The sequence below is a fragment of the Bidens hawaiensis genome, unplaced genomic scaffold (assembly GCF_021521415.1).
Source record: "Bidens hawaiensis isolate Kalapana, Puna unplaced genomic scaffold, B.hawaiensis_p1.1 tig00008375_1, whole genome shotgun sequence".
In the NCBI taxonomy this organism is placed as follows: domain Eukaryota; kingdom Viridiplantae; phylum Streptophyta; class Magnoliopsida; order Asterales; family Asteraceae; genus Bidens; species Bidens hawaiensis.
Window position 1 is genome coordinate 723,622 of NW_027491593.1, and position 20,859 is coordinate 744,480.

The following is a 20,859-nucleotide window of genomic DNA, read 5'->3' on the forward strand; positions in this document are numbered from 1 at the left end:
GATGCATATGGATGCGCTGGCATACATCAGAAAGTGTAGGTCTTGCCAGCTCTACGCACCCAACACGCATCGCCCGAAGAATGAACTTGTTCCAGTCACCTCTTCATGGCCATTTCAGAAGTGGGCCATCGATGTGACAGGCCCATTTCCTACAGCAGCAGGAAACGTCCAGTTCCTAGTAGTAGCCATCGACTACTTTACCAAGTGGATAGAAGCAAAACCCTTAGCCCAAACAACCGCAAAACATATTAAAAAATTTATTTGGGAATTTATGATTTGTCGTTTTGGACTTCCACAGACTTTGGTGAGTGATAACGGCACCAACTTTGCTGACAAGAAGCTACAAAAATGGCTAGAAGAACTTCAAATCACCCACACCTTTACCTCAGTGGCACACCCGCAAGGTAACGGTGAGGTGGAAAGAGCAAATAAAAGCATCGTCGAAGGCATAAAGAAAAGACTCCTGGAACACAGATCCGGCTGGGTAGACGAAGTTCCACACGTCCTTTGGGCAAACAGAACGCTGAAAAAGGCCAGTACAGGAGAAACCCCGTTCAGCCTCACTTGTGGCACTGAAGCCATGGTCCCAGTCGAAATTGGTTTACCCTCACCAAGGGTCTTGATTCAGCCAGAAGACAATGATGCAGAAAGACGGTTAGACCTTATGCTAACCGAGGAACGCAGAGACTTAGCCGCAGCGCGTGAAGAAAACTACAAGCGACAAATGCAAAAGTACTACAACACGCGGGTAAAACTCTGCAACTTCAATGTAGGAGACTACATATTGCGTAACAACGAGGCTTCAAACCAGGAGCGCCCAGGAAAACTGGCACCGGTCTGGGAAGTACCATACATTATCAAAGAAGTTTTGGGAAAAGGCGCATACCGGCTCGAAAGGCTCGATGGCACTCCTATCCCAAGAACATGGAACGGAGCTCAATTACGCAAATGTTACATGTAGATCAATTCCAAACTTGTAAAGAAAAGGCCTAGAGCCACTTCTAATGGAAATGATTCTCCTTTCACATTGTGTTGATAGCCTTACCTTTATACGTATGAACTTCCCACGCTGATGTGCCGGTGTTCACCGCATAAATATGGGAAGAAGTAAGTCGTTGCGTGTGGAAGGCGGCAAAATCCGCATAAACACAAAACGGTAAAAATTTCTAAGGAAAACATTCACGCAGGTCAGCTACAGGTAAAGTTTAGTCATCCCAATAAATGAAAGTGACGGTCCTACCCGCACAATCATGATAAAGGAAACTGAACATTGACCTATTGGCAACCGCGCAATAAAAGGTTAACTTATTCAAAACACTTAGAAAATTTCAAAGGAAAAAGATGAGGAAAACTTCCACGCAGGTCAGATATAGGTAAAGTTTGGCCATCCTAAGTGCAAGTGACGGTCCGCACAATCACGAAAAAGGAAGCAAAACTTTTAACTTATTACATGCCACATTGAAAATTTAACTTATCTAAGTACTAAAGAAATTGCTAAGTTAAATCAAAATATGCGTGAAATAAACAAGGCAAGGCATTAGCAAATAATCTTTATTCCATCGAAATTCAAATATTACAAAGATTGCTGGGTACATACCCGCATACAAAAGAAGCTATACAAAAATAAAAATCTACTCTAATGGTGGAAAGGGATCTTAAGGATCAAGCTTCAGGACCACTTCCACTTGGACCCGCACCATCAGTAGAGTGTGGCGATTCAAGGAAAGCTTTAAGGATAGCTAGCCCATCATCAGCAGCAGCAATCTCGTTCACCTTCTCCACCACCGGATGCGGGAAGGCAGCATACTGATTCACTGCTTGGTCATACGCAGCTTCAGTATCCACATTGTAAAGAGGGAAGTTGGAAGGCGGGATGCCTTGTTCAACAAACCCTATACCAAGCAGGAAGCCAGCCTTTTCCCCATCCTCATGAGAAGCGTTGAGGGCTGCGCTCATCGCATCGTCATATGACGTGTTCGTGAACACCCGATGCACAACCTACAAAACAGAAGTTTGTCAAACTCAAGAGTAAGGAAAAACGTAAAGTTAGAAGTTAGGAAGCTGCGCATACCTGCGACAACGCTTCTCGAAGAAGCCATTCCTTGGCAACCAGAGCCTCCTGGAGGGCAGCTTGAGCTTCATTACGGGCGCGTTCGGCTTCGTTCTTTGTGAGGTTGGCAAGCAACACATCTTTGGCTGCAGCTTCTTCGACGCCCTTTAGCTTACGCTCAGTATGGTCAAGCACCCCCCTCTGGTCCAAGATCTCTTGGAGCTTCTTGGCATCTTCCATGGCCAAGGCATCATGAGCCTGCTGGAGCCTCTCTAATTTGGCTTTAAGTTCCTCATTCTCGATGCGTAGAGGCTCAGCAGCAGCTTCAGCCTTGGTGGCCCTCTCGGTTGCGTTCCTTGCAGTTTCCTTAGCCAACCGAAGCTGTTCGTTAACAGCTTGGGCAGCCTTGGAACGGGCCTCCAGACGAGCCTGAACGTCAACCTCAAGGGCCTTGAAGGCCTTCTCCTTTTCCGCGGCAACGGCGGCAAGCTTCGCATTCTCCTCCCGGATGTCCCGCGCCTGAGCCACTTCAAGGCTACGCGCCGTCTTCAACTTGTCGTTTTCACGACAAAGTAGCTCGACGCGCGGCTGCATCCGGGCGAGAAGGATTCGAAGCTCGTTGGACAGCCTACCCTTCTGGTAGCTGGCCATGGCCTCCCCCAGCGCACCGCTTGGGGCGGCGTGACGCGCCCATTCGACGCAGTCTTCAGCAGTCCGGAGGGTCGTTCCCCGGCGGATCTTCCACCGAGGAGCGTACACCTCGTTGGAATCACGAACTGCAATAAAACAAAAAACAGTTAAGGAAAAGAAATGATGAAAGGGATATAGGCCAAAATAACCCTACGCACCTGTAGGGTCGACAACAGGCCGATAGCCACCAAACCCATCACCTGAACCTAAGGGATATCCATCCAAAAGGTCAAGGATATGGGAAGGAGGCAAGGATTGGCTAGACGCCCCAACCCCAAACGTACCTGAAGGACCGGCCGTAGCGCAGGCGCCGGAGGAGACGTGGTGGAGGCTGCCGCGGCCGAAACCAACGGAGGTGAACTTACCGGAGGTGAACTCACAACCGTGGCCGCGGCTGCGGAAGAACCCGCAAGAGATATCACCGCCGGCTCAGTGATGGATTAGGTGAAAATGGCACTGACAGCCGGCGGGGATAAGGTTACAGCTGGAACAGTTGGCTCAACGGGATGAGTAACCGAACCAGTACTGCAAGCAGGCGTAGCCGCCTGGGTCATCGCCTCGGGTAGGTTGACCAAACCTACCTTCATGGGTCCAGAGCTGCTCCCTCCCGCTCTACTTTGGAATGCCTTAGCATCCACGCCTGCACGAAGACAAGATAAATAAGTATAATAGCGGAAAGATAAGAAGTTAAAATTATGAACACTTACGGGTCTTTTTGAGCCTGGAGGAGCGAACAGGCGGGGACGAACCCGATGGAGCCGGCCTCTTCGTACCGGTTACCATCGTCGTCCTGGGCTGCTCGGAGGTGACAGCCGTTTCAACCTCCGGAGCAGTGGTCTTAACACCACCGGGGTTCCCCGCCACCTCTTCACTCTCGGTCTCCGACTCGGATCGATTCACCGGATCGGCAGCGGAGGCAACCTTCGCCTTCCCCTTCCCGCCGGCAGCCTTCTTCTTCCTCGCCAATAAAGGACCATCTGCTGATTCCTCATCAGAAGACGATAAAATTAGAGGAATTCCCGCAGAGGTTTCAGTTACCTGGCCGCCTGGCGCTCAGGATCTCGTGGCCTGGCGGGTAGATCTCCACGAACCGATCCGCCGTCTGCTCAAGGATGGGCAACTCGTTCTCATCCAGAGCACGAGTACCCATCCGAGCGGGACCATCACTCTCCCGCGGCTGCAGGAGAGACTGCAAGTCGTTTCCCTCTTAAACAAAAAGAGAAACAGTTAGAAGAAAAACCTATATCAACAAAGAAGACAGAGCATACCATAAGGGACAGAGTTCAAACCGTATTCGAGGACGATGGGAATCTGGGACGCCTCCTTCCACACCCGGCTCATCCCAAGCATCACCATCCCGGACTCCGCAAAGCGGTACACCGGAGTCTGGATCCGGGAGATCTTAGCGAACCACTCCGCCTCCTGGTGGTTGAGGGCGTGAAGGGCGGGGAGTGCTCTCCCATTCTTAAACGTCATCGCAAGGGGGACGACGCGAGCGGAGATAAAGAAAAACTCCCGCTTCCACGACCGAAGACTGCGCTCGGTGGCGCAAATCTTCAGACCCTTGATCCGGTTGACCAGGGTGTACCACCCTTGGATGCACCTCCAGGAGTAGAAGGTCATCAGGCGGTCGACATGGGGCTCTACACCCATAATGAGGCACACCCACTCGAAATGGCGGATCTTCGCGATCGCCATTGGGTGTACCTCCGTCAATTGTACACCATGTCTCTCCAGAACACGGTACACAAACTTCGTCAATGGGAACCTCAGATTCCCATAGACGAAGAATGCAGCGTACACCCCTATCTTGCCCTTGGGGGCATCGTACACCGTCTGATGAGGCTCCGGAAACTCAGACTCGAAAGGCTCGAGCATGAACTTCCGGACGATGTACTGGTAGAGGTCAGTAGGAAGAGCGCACTGGCACTCGCCGGCAGTGCTCTTGTCGTCCTTTTCGGACGTCGACGTCGGATTCTCGACGAACAACTCAGCCTCCTCGACATGTTTTGGATGTACAGAACAACGATTTCAGAAGAATGCTCGACGGAATATTGAGTATTCGCCGGAAATCGTTTTAAGAAGATGAAGAGAGAAGTGAAAGTGAGGACTAAGGTGCACCCTCTCGCCCTTTATATACTCATCGCAATTAATGCGATGAATTTAATGCGGAAGAGAGAGAAATCGCAGGTGCAATGAAACTATGACACGTGGCAAAGAGCAAGCTGGCAACAGCTGTTGAAAGGACGCGTGCCATTAATTTCGCGGCCACGCGCCCGAAAAATCGCACCCACGCACCTGAAAAAGCGCCTGGAATGACCGTATACTGTCACGTCGCCATAACTTCCTGCACGTCCTGACACTGTCAGGAGAAACCGTCGGACGACGTTTCAACAGTTTGGACTGTTCTTATCCTTTCACCAACTCTTTGAATTTCAAAAAGATTCAAAAATAAGCGGGAAAATACCCCTTACCTTGGCAACCAAGTAACTATAAGACAGGTGCAAGTACAGTGTCAAGGCAAAACCCTTCACATACTTAGCACCCGCAGGGAATGGACGCCAAGAATACCTTGGAAGTAAGTTAACTATAAGACGAGTGCGGGTACAGTGTCAAGGCGAAACCCTTCACATACTTAGCACTCGCAGGGAATCGAAACCAAGAAGGATCTTCTGGGCCATTCTTGCGGAAAGGGAAATAACATCCACGCATAGTGGGAACGTTGAGAACTAGATTGTTTAAAGCTCCAGGAAGGAATTGGTTCTTTAACATAATTGATCACTATGTTTAAAACTACCAAAACCTCGTGGATAATCTACAAGTGAAACTCAACGCTCCTGACTTGCGAGGAGGTTACACACCTACCCGCATCATACCCAAAGATCAAGCAGAAAAGTCGGGAATTTCTGCACGTGGCATTAGGGAAACCGCGGGAAGAATCCCCACGGACAACCTTAAAACTAAATCCTTTTCAAAACCCTTGCTTAAGTCTAAAGTTCACCTCACTTATTAACAATTCATGAGAAGAACATTGGACTGGGGGGACTTGAAGAGGTAGGTCCCAGCAGAGCCCAGTTGGACCCGCAAGACTCACCTTGAAGAGGGACGTCTGCGCAAGGACCAACTGGTTCCGCAGGACCCACCATGCTCAGAGATGAAGACCTTACGCGCAGTACGCCAGCTGTCCCCGCAGGGAAAGCTTCCCAATGGTGAAGTACCCCGCCTGTCCCCGCAGCTGCGGATACAAGCCATCAGGGAAGGCTACCCGCACTAATAGCAAGGCTACACGCACAAGGCACTCAATAATTAAGTGTCACCTGAAGGAATGAGCAAGGCGGGAATACTCCCGCCCAAATGAGCCAGTCCGTATGCTTCTGGAAGATCTTTTGTACTATACCTGCCAAGGTATGGACAAAATAGACAAGATCTGACCAAAGCAGCCCATGAACCAATCACAGGGTGACAGCTCACCGACAACAGTACGAGGAGGAGCATGCTCTAGTACTGTTTGTCACTATTAGCCGCTGCCTACTCACCAACCCTTGTCGTGGCACGCACATAGCCTGCAGTTGGTGGAAAGGGAACAGTACACAGCCGGCCTTGTCACTATCAGCCACTGCCTACCCACCAACCAGCATGGCACGTGCGTAGCCCATAGTTGGTAGAACAGGAATATTATACAGCTGGCTGTACCTGCTTGGAAACCTACCTTCGGCTATAAATACTCCAACACCTTGGAACGGTATCATCATCTGGTATTTTACCTTCACTAGCTATTTCTCTCAATATACACTTATATTCAGAGCAATCTAGTCTGATTCTCACGCCGGATGGTGGTCACAAGGAGGAACCCCCCCCCCCCCCTTCTCAGTGACGAGCTCACGGTGTTTGTTTTGCAGGTCATCTGAAGAACATCCTTCTTTACCGGACCTGACCCTCGTGGGAAACATCTATTTAACCCCCAGATTATCCGTAATCTGCCCGGGGTCGATTAGTGTTTCTTCAAGGTCGTTCAGGTATAACTTGACTAAAATCAGCGTATTTATAAAAGAGTAAAACCGAGTATAGTCGGTTTGTAAAACTATTTACAAAATAGCATTTTTGTAAACAAGTTGACTTAGTTCGACTCTTTTATAACAAGCTAATTTTGAGCAAGCTATTTATGAATGAGCTTCAAGTGAGCCACAAGGTTTTTGAACCACGTCCGATGTAAGACTTTTAATTGTACTCTCAAGCTATTCAAATTGCACTTCAAATAAGATCGAGGCACTCGCATAAATTTAAAATTAAATATTTATTTTAATATTTTAAGTAAAAATGTTATATTCTAATAAATATTAATTAGGATGTTCTCAAGTTGAGATTATGGTCCATACTATGTGGGCTAACTGATAAATAACATTAAAACTTAGGCTTAACGTAAATAAACTAGTCAATCATGTTACCTACTAACTACTGAGCCATCTTACTTTTGCTTAGAGTTCAGCTCATTTATAAACCAAGCCAACTTGGCTCGACTTATTTATAAATTGAAAACAAGTTAATTTCAAGAGAACATGAAATTCAAAGAAGCCACAAAGTTTAAGCTATCCAGATGATAAATTCTACAAAATTTGAAGAATGCTTAAATACTTAAAAGAATACAGTGCTAGGGGTGAGCAAACTAGTCTCACTCGCAAAACCTGAAGGCCGACCCAACTCGGTTAATGATACTAACACTATTATAAATAATCAGGTATGATTATTTCGGGTGTCACAAATCTTACCCCTATAAAAGCAAACAAGTCTTACCCACCATACCAGACCTTGTTAATGGCATTCTCACGACCCGAGACACAACCCCACCCCACCACCACCCCCAAACCAACATTCCTTGATATAAAATATACTTGTCACAGTCTTATTTCGATTTACTTTTCTCCTCTCTCTAATTAATGGAACTCCACGGTGTCCACCCTTACACACTCTTCATCATTTTCCTATTCTTCCTCGCCGGTAACTTTACACTCGCCTGAACACATTTAACATTCACCTGCTGCTGTTAATTTACTAACTACAAACCATGTGTTAGGAGAATCTGTACGTGCGAATGAACATGATCAGATTATCAAGAAACCAAAGCATCACCACCATCATCATCATATATACCGCGGAGTCCGACCAAGTAAGCTATTTGTGTTCGGAGACTCGTATTCTGATACCGGAAACAACCCCAAGTCACTGACTAACTCCTGGAAACCACCCTACGGTGCCACTTTCCCCGGAAAACCCACCGGAAGATTTTCCGACGGCCGTGTACTCACCGATTACCTCGGTCAGTATATATGCTCCATAATATTAATATTAATCCATACTTTTTAACTTATATAATTCCACGTGTCATGTTATATCTTCTTTCTGGAAATTAATAATAATAATAAGCATGGTTCCAAAGCATAGTAAAGCAAAATACTGTTTTACCCACATTTTATGTACAGTAATTATTATGATTTTCTGAAAATAAGTGCATTTATATTATTTTTTAAATATAAAAAGAACCCCTTAAAGTAGAATTAATATTGATCAATATTATAAATATAAAAGTTGTTTGCAATATTACCATCTTCCCTTTTAACCGATATTGTTATGAAAAGGTGTATAATTATATAGATATGGTTGTACTTTTTTTTATAAATTTAACATTTTGTTTAAAAATACTTGTCGAAGAGTTACATATAGATATTTAGAATTGATGTAGGTCATAAGCTGACCGTACTCAAATATCACATTGTCGTGTCACGGTTTGAACTTGAATCTTCATTAAAAAAAACAAAAACAATACCATTGCTTCTTACTAATGGAAAATAAAGGTCTTGTAGTTAACGCAAAGTTTCTCTCTTCTTAGTGTTAGCAATAGTGAGTCCGTGAGTTTTACGGTAACATTAAGAGATTAATATGCATTTTGAGAAGAGTTTTATGCTTGTCATTTCAGTATAATATATAATTAAATGAATTTTGCTATTAATGTTTACTTTACATTACTTTTAACTTAGGAACAATATTTAAAAAGATAATTCCTAATTTGGCACTTAACTATAATCTTGGCTTTATAGTTTATACCATCAAAAGTGTTAAGTACCGTTAATACACAATATTTAGTTACCTGATTTTGACAAAATCAAAAACTCTATGTTTAAATATAATCTTATACTACTTATGATCATGTACACATTATTATTGTTTTTTTAGCAAACCACTATCGTTCCAACTCCACCAATAATGAAGAAGTCCCTTTGTAGTTTGTACCATTAAAGATTCCAACAATCAAAATCAAACACATTGATTTTAATAAATGGAATAGAAAAATGATATGTTATCTATAAAATGTAACAAATATATAAATGAAGCAATCAAGCAACTCTTATCGGGTACCAATCCGTTAGAAAATGTAAGAAATCGACTCGCATATATGAGTTACGTTTTTTTATGTCAAGTGCTAACAGTTAAACCCTGTGTGGACTTATAATATTGTTGACATGCTGGCTAGCTAATACTTAATCCTGTTGATACTCTTTTGTTTATTATTCTTTATAAAAGTTTACCGAAACTAATAACTAGACCTGTACTTGTTAAGATCAGAGGTGTTATCATTCAATGCGACCGAATTTGACTCCATAGTTTTGAAAACGACAAACTAAACCGGCCGGGGTGGTTGGGTTAGCTAAACTTACAATAACTAACCGGTTTTTTTTTAATTCAAGATCATTAGTTTGTATTAAACTTCTTAAAAGGATTCAGTACAGTAGTACTCCGTACATAATCAACGTTCCAACTTCCAAAATTACAAAAAAAATATATATATAAAAAAATACTCGAATTGTATTAAATTTCTGAGCATTTACCTAATAAGTAAACCGTCAAAAGCAAACTGCAAACCCAATAATTAGACCGTCAAAACGACATACACCTGTTTAAATAGTTTCGTTATAAAAAGAATTTGATCACTTTAAAGAGTGTATGTGATATGATACGATGCCCCAGCCGAGTCATCAGAAAGCCATGATTCCGTGCCCCACCTTACGTTTATACTTTTACTTTTGTTCACCCATTTGTTTGATTTCAGTATTATATTTATAAACTTTTGTCCTTAGTTTTTGTGATATATGCTTGTTGCTAGCTTGTGATGGGAGGCATGGAGCCGGCTACCTTTTTAAATTATTACATATGGACAAAGTGTCAATACATATTTGCCTGAAAACTTATAACCATTTAAATTTTATCCTCTTTAGTTATTAATGACACGTTGCCTCATATTTGCTCATGTGTTCATACATATATATCATGTATTCAACACACATACATGTTTATGGTCTAGAGTTTTACCCCCATCAACTTATATGGTGGTTACTAAGGACACATTATTTTGTAACATTGTTACATTAATAGGCAATATGATATTTGATGTTGTTACATATGTAACAAGGGAAAACACCTTTTAAAATTGGAATCGTTTAGATGGTATGGGTGTTTCCTACCTGGTAAGCTGGTTTATAAAGAATCTTCAATACAAATCAGCTTACATTAGTTTATAAACCAAAGTACCAAACTAGCAAAACAATATTGCATAATAGAGCCCGTAAGTGAGCTTTTGTTCCCACGTTAAATGTAAAAGGAAGGGCCGGTGGCGAGCTAAGTTTATATAGAGGATAAAAAGCATGAGATAACTTCCTTCAAACGATGTTAGATGAAAGCAAATAGTTTGATTTACTACGTAAAAATATGATTTGTTTAAAAGTTGGGATATTGGTTTTTAAAACTACGTAAAAATATGATTTGTTTAAAACTTTTGATTTGTCACCCACCACTCCCAACTTTCACCCTATTTTCCTGTACCACTCCCCGTCTAAATGAACACTAACCTCGTTAATGTTTTGGACTAAAAATGCCATTCAAATTAGTTGAGGGTGTAAAACAGAAATTTTATTTTTAACACACAACCTCCATTTCCGGTGACCTCATTTTTCCGGCGACCTCATTTTTTTCCGGAGAATTTGAGTTTTCCGGCTATCTCGTCTTTCAGAACACCATATCCATCATTTCACCGAGCTTCACATATGAATTTGAGTTTTCTGGCGAGTTGTAGGTTTCCGGCGAACACCATATCCATCATTTCACCGCCCACCGCCCCAAAACCGCAACCCCCGCCACCACCAATGTCTCACCCAGCCACCTTTGGGGATCGCATGCGTGCCGGAAAATCGAATTGCAGGTTTCCGGCGAGCACCATTTTCATCATATCTCCACCGGTGCATAATCTTCATGATCTCCATCACCTTTTTACACCTCTGAACCATCTCCATTTTACTGAAAGACGAGATAGTCGGAAAACTCAAATTCGCCGGAAAAAAAGAGGTCGCCGGAAAAACGAGGTCACCGGAAATGGAGGTTGCGTGTTAAAAATAAAATTTCTGTTTTACCCCTCAACTAATTTGAATGGCATTTTTAGTCCAAAACATTAACGAGGTTAGTGTTCATTTAGACGGGGAGTGGTACAGGAAAATATGGTGAAATTTGGGAGTGGTGTGTGACAAATTGAAAGTTGGGAGTTTTATCTACCAATGAGGGAAAGCTGAGAGTATTAAAAACCAATATACCTTAAAAGTTTAGTAAATCTTTTTTAAAAGTTGAGTAAAAAATACTGAATAATAAGTTAACTTTGAATTTACAGTAGTTATATACTTTTAAGAAATAGTTTCGTTGCAGCATAAATTTATATTTGTTTCAATACGTGTTAAACTCCAAGGAGGCCTGGTATGTTGCCTCTTCACGTGCTTCATCATATAAAAAGTCCTAAAGTTCTTATACATTATGAAATAAATGTTATTTTGTTGAATATTCATCTAAAACCCGTTAAAATAATTGATTTGTTGCACCAGATGACCTAGACAACATTGTCGTATGGAAGCATTTAAAACACAAACATATAGCGTATCGCTACGTGTAGTTCACTTGGACATTTGACTATTTGATGATCCACAGTATGCATTCTTGTAAATTTAAGAGGCTAAAATGTAAAAAATAACATAATAGATTAATACCTTTTACATGAATAAGATTAGTCCTTCATTATAAAAATTTAAAAACGCACAAAGTAAGGAGACTCCTGAATGCTTGTGGGGTAAGTGTAGCTTTACCTTTGTGTGGTGCCACAGTGCCCCTTTGCCACCTCATACTTTTGATCTGTTTCACTTATCATTATGTCTTCCATCTTCTATACTCAAAAATCATTATTATTTCCCAAGCAAAACCCTTAAGTGGGGAATTTAAAGTTGTTTTAATCATTAACGAGTGTTGAATCATACCATTCTTTCTATGATTACTAATCCAAAACCAACATTTTTTTTATCTGAATATAATTAAAGTTTTGGCCTCAAGTAAAAAGTTTTTATATTAGGTTTAAACAATTAAATTTTTAAATGAATTTATTTGGTTATGGTTTAGGCTATGCAATTTTTATTATGTTTTATTCTATTTTATTTTATAGAAATAGGCATGAACTGGGTTATTGAGTTTAACATTAAGAATACATGTTTTTTTAATATATACACAAACATAATTTTAAAATTTTCGGGCCTACATGGGAGGTTGGGCCCGGAACGCTCGCCCTCCCCGCCCCTTCACAAGGCAGCCCTTGATAAGCATATATATAGGCCATAAATTTAGAAACAGTTTTAACTAAAGAACAATATAAATATATGTATGTATATGTTTATATATGCATAACACTATATATTGCGAGAAAAAGTGGAATATGTTATATATATTTATTTATCTTTCATGTAATTCAAAAAAGTATGAAGAAAACTATGTTTATGTATAAAATCATAAAATCCACGTGTAGGTTTAGGTTATATTACGTACACATAGCATACACATGTGTAGCTAAACGGTTAAAACAATAAAGAAAACGGGTAAATTGGTTTTAATGGTCTTTTTTAAGTACAAAACATGCGCAGTTATATGTTAAAAAGTAAAAATATTTAAAAGCATCAACATTTGATTAAAAAAATTAAACGATTCAGATTTATTATTTTTGTTCTCACAATAATTTGATATTGTGCAAGGAATTTGACCTATGCACATATCTGATATCCCTGAGATATACATTGTTGAATTCTCTAATATGTTATGAATTTGCAGCCAGGTTTATGGGGATCAAGTCTCCATTGCCATATAACGTCCGAAAATACGCGCCAGGCAAGTTGCGACGTGGACTCAACTTTGCTCATGGCGGAACCGGGGTGTTTAACACTGGCAACTTGCTGCCAAACATGACCACCCAGATTGGATTTCTTCAAAAACTAATTAAAGACAAAGTTTACACAAAGCGGGATTTAAGATCATCTTTGGCTCTTGTCATGATCTCAGGCAATGACTACAATGCTTACTCTTCCGCAGGTGGCACTAAACAGGTAACCTCTTAGGATTTAAGGTTTGCGGTTTATGACTGCATTATGGTTTATGTAATTATGTTATTGAAAACAGTTGTTTATGTACAGGGACTGCCTGCATTCATTACGCGTGTTGTTGATCAAATGGAAATAGATTTGAAGCTGATTCATGATACAGGCATAAGGCGAGTATTGGTGGCTACCATAGAGCCGATAGGATGCCTCCCAAAGGAAACCGTCTTTTCATCATACCGACAATGTAACCAAACCGTGAATTTATTATCCAACTTCCATAACCAGTTGTTGCAGCAGGCCATGACGACACTGAACAATGAAACCAAAGATTCTAGCTTTATCATTCTTGATACGTTTAGCGCGTTCAACACTGTGTTAAATAGCAAAACAGTTTTTACAGGTATGCAATATTTTTTTAACACTTGATTACTTTTATTTGTTTTCGGGTAGACTTTTAGACAATAGAGATGCACAAACTGTTAAGCCCGAATGTCCTGTCCTAAATGCCCGATCCTATAAGTCGAATACGTAAAACTGTTTTTTTTTTTCATGTAATACGGTTATTTTATATAATTAATAATCTTTTTTATCAGGTAATTTAGTATTACATTATGAATACCAAATATTATACTTTCATGCATTATAATACAACTTTGAGGCTTATTTTTTTTTTTACAAAAGTATAGTTTTATTCTTCACAAATGAACAGTCAAGATTTTATTTCTCACGTATTATAATTTATGCTTTATTAAAACATATTGTAGTTAATATTTTAGAAATATAGTTTTCTTAATTAAAATAATTTAAGGGTAAACGAAAAAAATAAAAAGGTTATGGGCCCTTCGCTTGGTTCCCGCTTGCAATAACTGCTGGACTAGTCCAAGAGACGGGTGCCAAACTTGTTTAGGAACGGACCTAAACAATCTTTTAAGTAGTCAACCTTTTTGGGACCGGGCCTTTTGCACCTCTGAAGAAACACTAATCGGCCCCGGGCAGATTACGGATAATCTGGGGGTTAAATAGATGTTTCCCACGAGGGGTTAGACCCAGCAAAGATGGTTCTTCTGATAACCTGCAAAACAGACACCGTGAGCTCGTCACTGAGAAGGGGGGGGGTACCTCCTTGTGACCACCCTCCGGCGTGAGAATCAGACTAGATTGCTCTTGAATATAAGTGTATATTAAGAGATTGCTAGAGCAGATATCAGGTATAAGATGTAAGATACAAGATGAGATTAGATGATCATACCATTTGGGGTATTTATAGCCGAAGGTAGGTTTCCAAGAAGGTATAGCCGGCTGAATAGTATTCCTGTTCTACCAACTGTGGCCTACGCACGTGCCATGCTGGTAGTTGGTGGGTAGGCAGCGGCTGACAGTGACAAGGCCTGCTGTGTACTATTCCTTTTCCACCAACTGCCGGCTATGCACGTGGTATGACAGGAGTTGGTGAGTAGGCAGCGGCTAATAGTGACATACAGTACAAGAGCATGCTGCTCGCCATACTGTTGTCAATGAGCTGTCGTATCTCTGGTCAGATCTTTTGCCCATACCTCGTCAGGTACAGTACAAAAGATCCTCCAGTATCGTACGGACTGGCTTATTTGGGCGGGAGTATTCCCCCTCCCGCCTTTGTGCGGGATTGTTCCCGGCTTTGCTCATTCCTTCAGGTGACTACTGAATTATTGAGAGCTAAGTGCCTTGTGCGTGTAGCCTTGCTGCGCGGGTGGCCTTCCCTGATGGCTTGTATCCGCAGCTGCGGGAACAGGCGGAGTACTTCACCATTGGGAGGCATTTCCTGCGGGAACAGCTTGCGTACTGCGCGTAAGGACGTCACGTCTCTGAGCATGGTGGGTCCTGCGGATCCAGTTGGTTTCTGCGCAGACGTCTCTCTTCAAGGTGAGTCCTGCGGGTCCAACTGGGCTCTGCTGGGACCTACCTCTTCAACCTCTATTTAGGGATGGCAGAAAAACCCGAAATCTGAAACATTTTGAACAAATAATGAGAGACATATTCAAGTATGGGACCGTCAATGTTTGTAAATTTTATTGAGATTTATTTAAATGATTCGTGGAATTCAGGTAGCTCGAAGTTTGTTACTCCATTGAAGCCTTGTTGCGTAGCTACACGCAGTGACGCTTACTGTGGAAGTGTGGATGAAAATGGAAAGAAGTTGTATACGGTTTGTAAAGAACCCGAGTCTGTGTTCTTCTGGGACACGGTTCACCCAACACAAGCCGGATGGCGAGCTGTGTATTTGACACTTCAGTCTTCTTTGAACCGCATTTACTACTAGTTTGCTTATTATTATGGCTTAGTACATGTAGCCATTTGGCATCTCTGTATTGCTAAATTCAAATGTTGATAGAAATGAAATAAAAGAGCAGGGTTACAACTCACAAACAAATGGTTGACATAGTTTTTTTGTAATCTGTTATGGATACGAAAATGGCGATTACAACCATTCTGTTCGATACGCTTTTAGTAACAAGTGTCACCTAAATGACTAATCATCCTGTTCGATACGAAAATAGTGTCTGTATATGTCATGTCACATGTGTGTATGTTTAACAATTCATCATTCCTGTCCAAGTCGACCCGAGCAATCTGAGACCGACCCAATCCTTAATGGTCCATCCCTCTGTATTCATTTCTTGAATTGACTCATTTCAACCTGACTCCATTTTAAATAGAACTTGTGTTGACCCAAACCAAACCAATACTCTTTTTGTAATGACCTGTTTGACCCGTCATCCGAACCCACCCGACCCGCCCACTCTACCGGGCTTAGTCTGGATCATGGTTTTAAAAAACAGGGCTGGTCACCACCTATCATGCCGGTTGGTTTTGAATATCGGTTTTACACCTCTGTGGCTGAACAATGATAAAATGAAAGACTTCACCAAAATCAAATATCACAAAAAAAAAAAAAAAAACAATCTGAGATGGATCCAACAATCTGCAACATTAAAATCAACTAAAAAACAGTAAACAATAATACTACCAATGCATTTTACATCTAAATGTACGATACGAGTCACCAAGACAGAGTACATCGATATTATGTACTCGTCACAAGAAAACACACAAGAATGTTCATTCAAATGAAATGCAGTCAAGCAGTTGAGAAAGATTCGGACGGAAGCTTGTTTTCGAGGGAACTGAATGGAAGTTTCTCCAGTGAGCTGAGAGGAAGTTTCTTATCAATGGATGTAATAACTTTCACATCATTTGAATTGCTCAACAGGCGGCAGTTCTCCTTTGAATCACACACAATACTCTTGTTTGTGGCAGGGATAGGAGGGTGTTGCGATAGCTCCCTGTAGTTTCCACAGAGAGTAAAAATATTCTGGATGCGCATCTGCCTTGACGAGGCTGAATCCTGGATACACTCAGACTCGGGTCCAGCTGCTGCTGCTGTCGATAAAGAGCCTACATCAAAATTAAAAGCCGAGACTGGTGGAGGATACACCATCTTTTCTTCGATTACGTCTTTTTGCACTTCTTCTACTTCTTCCTCATCCTCCTCAAACACAGTGCTCAAAAACGATTTACTCGTGACAGTTGGGACATAAACATCTTCATTGTTCTCCGTAGCAGGATACCCGAGCAGTGCTTGTATGCTGTTAATATTATTAGTATCAACTCTTTTACTACTCATCTCCAAATCGAGTGACTGATCCAAATCCATCGACTTCTCCATCCCTGGATCCTCAGCAGCATACAAATCCATCAGCTTTTTAGCAAAACCAGTTACTTCAATATCATCACCTTGTTTCACCTCTCGGGACCGAGTCAACTCAGATTCAATATCTTCTAACCGCCTTCTCAACATATCAAGTTCTTCTTGCTGCTGACAAATCTTCTGTTCCATCTTCTTCCTTTCCATCTCAACAACCCGATCAGCCATTTTCTGACACTCTTCTATCTTCTTCTCCAGTTCCCGTCTTAACACGTGGTTCATATTCTCTTCTGCATCTGCAAGTTTAGCCTTCAGATTTGCTATTTCTGATTCTTTTTTCTGTAATTGTTTTTCAGCTTCAATCTTTTCTTTCTCGCGTATCTTGTTCTCCATTTGCAGCTTGCTAATGAACTGATCCATGGCTGCGATTCTTGAACAGTCGGCTGAAGATGAATCTTCTCCCTTGATGGGTGTGTGAGGCCGCGCACGATGCATTTGGCTTTTGCACCGTATTCTAATGTTGATATTGTTTTGTGAATTTCCTTGGGATCCGGGCTTGCACATAATATCATGAGAATCTTTGACTTGTCATCTTCAAACGAATCCTGTTGATGCATACAAACATACAGCATTTAGCCGATAATCATACAAAAAGAACGAACACGAACAAAGCGTGTTCGTGTTTGTTCGTTTAACTTCAACCAAGCAAACGAACAGTTCACCATTCATGTATGTTTGTTCGTTAACAGTATAAACCAACGGTTCACAAACGTTTATGCTGTTAAAAGTAATGTGAACTAACTTAAAACCGATGGGCCAAAATTTTATTAAATGAGTATATTAACGAGCGTAAATGAACGAACTTACACAAACATAAACGTTCGTTTAACTAAACTAACAAAAATATCAGTTCAAGTTTGTTCGTTTATCGAATAAACGCACATGAAAGAACGTTACAGGTCTAGATGGAAGACCTACCTGCAAAAGCATGGTTAACTTGCTATCCCTAAAAGGCACATGAGAATCGCCATTAGCAATGGACTCCACCACTCTCTTCAATGCTGTATTACCTTGATTGATCTATGCTGTCTGCAAGTTCAAAACAATCATTACAAAAACATACAACACAGGTTCAAAGTAGTGAACTTTATAACTAATTAGTTTGTTACCTGCATTTTGGCTTCAAATCCAGTTTGACCAGCTTGCTCAATGTTTTCAGAACCAGCCAAATCAACAAGCATTAACCTTCCTCCAACAGTTGGAACATCAAGAATTATCTGCACACACAAAGTTAGGTTAAATGAAGCCACTTTCATAATCAAAACTTGACACTTCAAACAAACAAAACAAACCATGCAGTGACTTCTTGAGCTTCTTTCATTGCAAAATGTGCTTTTGATAATTCTCCGCTTCTTGACCTTTTGAATCTCTTTTGATATCTTTCCTGCTTCAGTCCCAGAGATGAAAGTGGCATTTTTAGCCTTCTTTCCCATAACTTCTAACTTCACCTACAAAATCAAATCAACCATTGTTACTTCCAACTAATATGGTAAATGAGTAAGCTTAAGCTTCATTGTGTAAGAGTATAACAAAAACTGTTTTTAAAGTATAACAAAGAAGCTAAAAAACCTAAAATTAAATGCAAAATTTTATATTATGGACTTATTTTTCTTTCTAATTTCAGTTGATTTTGCCTTAATTTCATATATATTCTGTAATAACTGAAAGCATATACTCTTCATTTAAGCTTTATATCAAACACTAGGTGTGCATAAATACTGTGTAAAAATCCAACTACTTTTTAATAACTACCAAGTCAGAAAAGATAAAAAAATTGTACCTTTGAAGCATTGCCTTTCGACCAGCCGATGCCGAACCCACCATTACCGCTATTAGTCGACAACAGATCATAAATCTCCTCATTATAAATCTCCAAAACAGTCACTTGAACAAACCCCACCTTCTGTTCTTCCTCCTCATCATCATCACCATTTCTCAAAATATCCTTCAAAGACTTATACACAATCCCCTGCTGTTTCGCACACCCGAACATCGTATGACTCTTCCCCGCACCAGTCGGCCCGTACATCATAATAGTACACTTTTCCCCCAATTTCACACCATTAATCCTCGACTGCACAAAATTCTTGTAAAACCCATCAAGGTCTTGATCCTCGGATAACGAAACCCCGTCGAGCGTGAAATCACGGTACCCGATATCGGTTTTGACCCGAACAGAGCGGGAATCGGGGTTGATTTGGAGGACGGAGAGGGGTTTGTCTTTGCGGTCCGGGTAGTCTCGAATCCTGCCGATGACTTCGACCGGGTGGTCAGCGGGTTGCGGTGGAGCGGAATTAGGGTTTGGTGAGGGTTTAGTGGAGTTGAAGTTGAGGCGGTGTTTGGATTGAGGGGTTTTGAGGTGGGTTTGGTTTGGTTTTGAATTGGGTGTGAAGCCGAATTGGTTGGGTTTAGCGGATGATGATGATGATGGTGTTGGAGCCATTGAAGCGCAGAATCAAGAATTGAATTGCAGAGAGAATGGAAATGGAATTGGAATGGAAAGAATAATAATAATAATAATAAAAGGTAAGAAAGGAAAGAGTTTGATTTTTTGATTTTGATTTTGAATAAAGATTGAAAATTAAATAAAATGTAGCCGTTACGATTTCAAACGGCATTTACAAACTCAAAAGACAAGACCCTCGTGAAACCAAATGGGCTCGGTATTATCATTAGCATATTAAGAAAGCCCAAACTTCGGTGGTGTTATTACGGCCCAATGAATTATGACTTTTGAATTAAGGTGTATAGAGGTGTATAATCCGGGTAGAAATTGGTTTCGAGTATGTCAACAAAGGTAAAAATTGGGCTAGGTGGGAATCGATTCTGGGTATATTCGGGTATTTGACTGGGTTTTCCTGGTTTTTTTTGGGTTTTGGGTAGGGCTGTCACTTTTACCCAAAACCCGAGAAAACATGTACCCGAACCCGAACTAACTCGACCCGAAAATTCCGAACCCGAACCCGAACCGAAGTAATTCGGGTTGATTCTCGGGTTTGATTTATAACTTTCAGGTCAACCTGAATAAACCAAATAAACTTTTAGTTTTGAAATTAAATATAATTTTAGGTATAATACGCTTAGTCTTGGGCCCTTAGCCACTAACGTTATCAGAATCTAGTTCCAATCGATTGTTTTCATTACAACTATTATAGATCGATTGTTTATTGTTTATTTTTGTTTTTCGTTTATTACTAATAGCAACCATAATCGAACAATCAAATCACGCCTGATTAAAGACGATTATGGTTCGAGTTAGTTTTACTCTACTTTTGGATTGTTTTATTAAGTTATGTTGGTTTATTATTTGACTATTTGCTTACGGGCAAAGAATAATATGTTGTTTTTATTTTAGGATTGTAGTATTTATTATTTTTTTTTCTAGGATACTCGAAACCCGATTAACCCAACCCAAAAAACCCGTGAGAGATTCGGGTTGGGTTTCGGGTCAAGATTTAAAACTTTGAAACCCGAAAAAACGAACCCGAATAGCACCCCTAGTTTTGGGTAGGGTTGGGTCGAGTTTTGTCCGAATATTTCTGGTTTTGAATCCGGTTCCAGGTACGGCTCCGTGGAAAATCCTATACCAAGTTGTACCCGTGGGTCGGGAACGGGTTGCAACCGGTTCCGGAACTGGGTTTTTTGTGCTCTAAAACCGGTTGATTAACAGGTAATAAAAACCGGTTTTGGCAAAACCGGTTCAGGTTACAAACTTGTGTAAAATGGAAAATGTGAACCAATCAAATCAATTCAGTTCGGGTTATAACCGGCTTGGGAAAAGAAACAATTATTTTTTATTAAATTGGGTCGGGTGGGTCCAAAACTGGTTTTAGTGCATGCGACTATGAACTGGTATACTAACCTACGGGGTTTTTCAGGTTCAAAACGGGTTTGCCTGAATGTCCGAACCTTTTTCTTTTGTGAAGTTGACC

The 20,859-nt window shown here is 41.1% G+C and overlaps 1 protein-coding gene and 1 pseudogene across 2 annotated transcripts; one reads left to right on the forward strand and one right to left on the reverse strand.

Moving 5' to 3' along the window:
• The first annotated feature begins 7,664 nt into the window (after positions 1–7,664).
• LOC143637665 (GDSL esterase/lipase At5g03610-like) lies at positions 7,665–15,694 on the forward strand. The gene is made up of 5 exons (XM_077104999.1): positions 7,665–7,735; positions 7,812–8,054; positions 12,920–13,191; positions 13,279–13,585; positions 15,267–15,694. Exons 1-5 carry the CDS (start codon positions 7,675–7,677, stop codon positions 15,479–15,481), a joined length of 1,098 nt encoding a protein of 365 aa, XP_076961114.1. The 5' UTR covers positions 7,665–7,674; the 3' UTR covers positions 15,482–15,694.
• Positions 15,695–16,130: 436 nt separating this feature from the next.
• LOC143637666 (kinesin-like protein KIN-10A) lies at positions 16,131–19,370 on the reverse strand (annotated as a pseudogene). Its single transcript, XR_013154471.1, has 5 exons — positions 18,708–19,370; positions 18,220–18,375; positions 18,037–18,144; positions 17,846–17,956; positions 16,131–17,472 (listed from the first exon to the last, which is right to left on the reverse strand). The product of XR_013154471.1 is annotated as a kinesin-like protein KIN-10A (transcript).
• Between the last annotated feature and the right edge of the window lie 1,489 nt (positions 19,371–20,859).

What these genes read in the sequence shown, in the direction of transcription:
- LOC143637665 (XM_077104999.1), top strand. Translation starts at nt 7,675, where the DNA reads ATGGAACTCCACGGTGTCCACCCTTACACACTCTTCATCATTTTCCTA. An exon ending in TTTCCTATTCTTCCTCGCCG is followed by an intron (nt 7,736 to 7,811) that starts GTAACTTTACAC and finishes ACCATGTGTTAG; the next exon opens with GAGAATCTGTACGTGCGAAT. An exon ending in CCGCAGGTGGCACTAAACAG is followed by an intron (nt 13,192 to 13,278) that starts GTAACCTCTTAG and finishes GTTTATGTACAG; the next exon opens with GGACTGCCTGCATTCATTAC.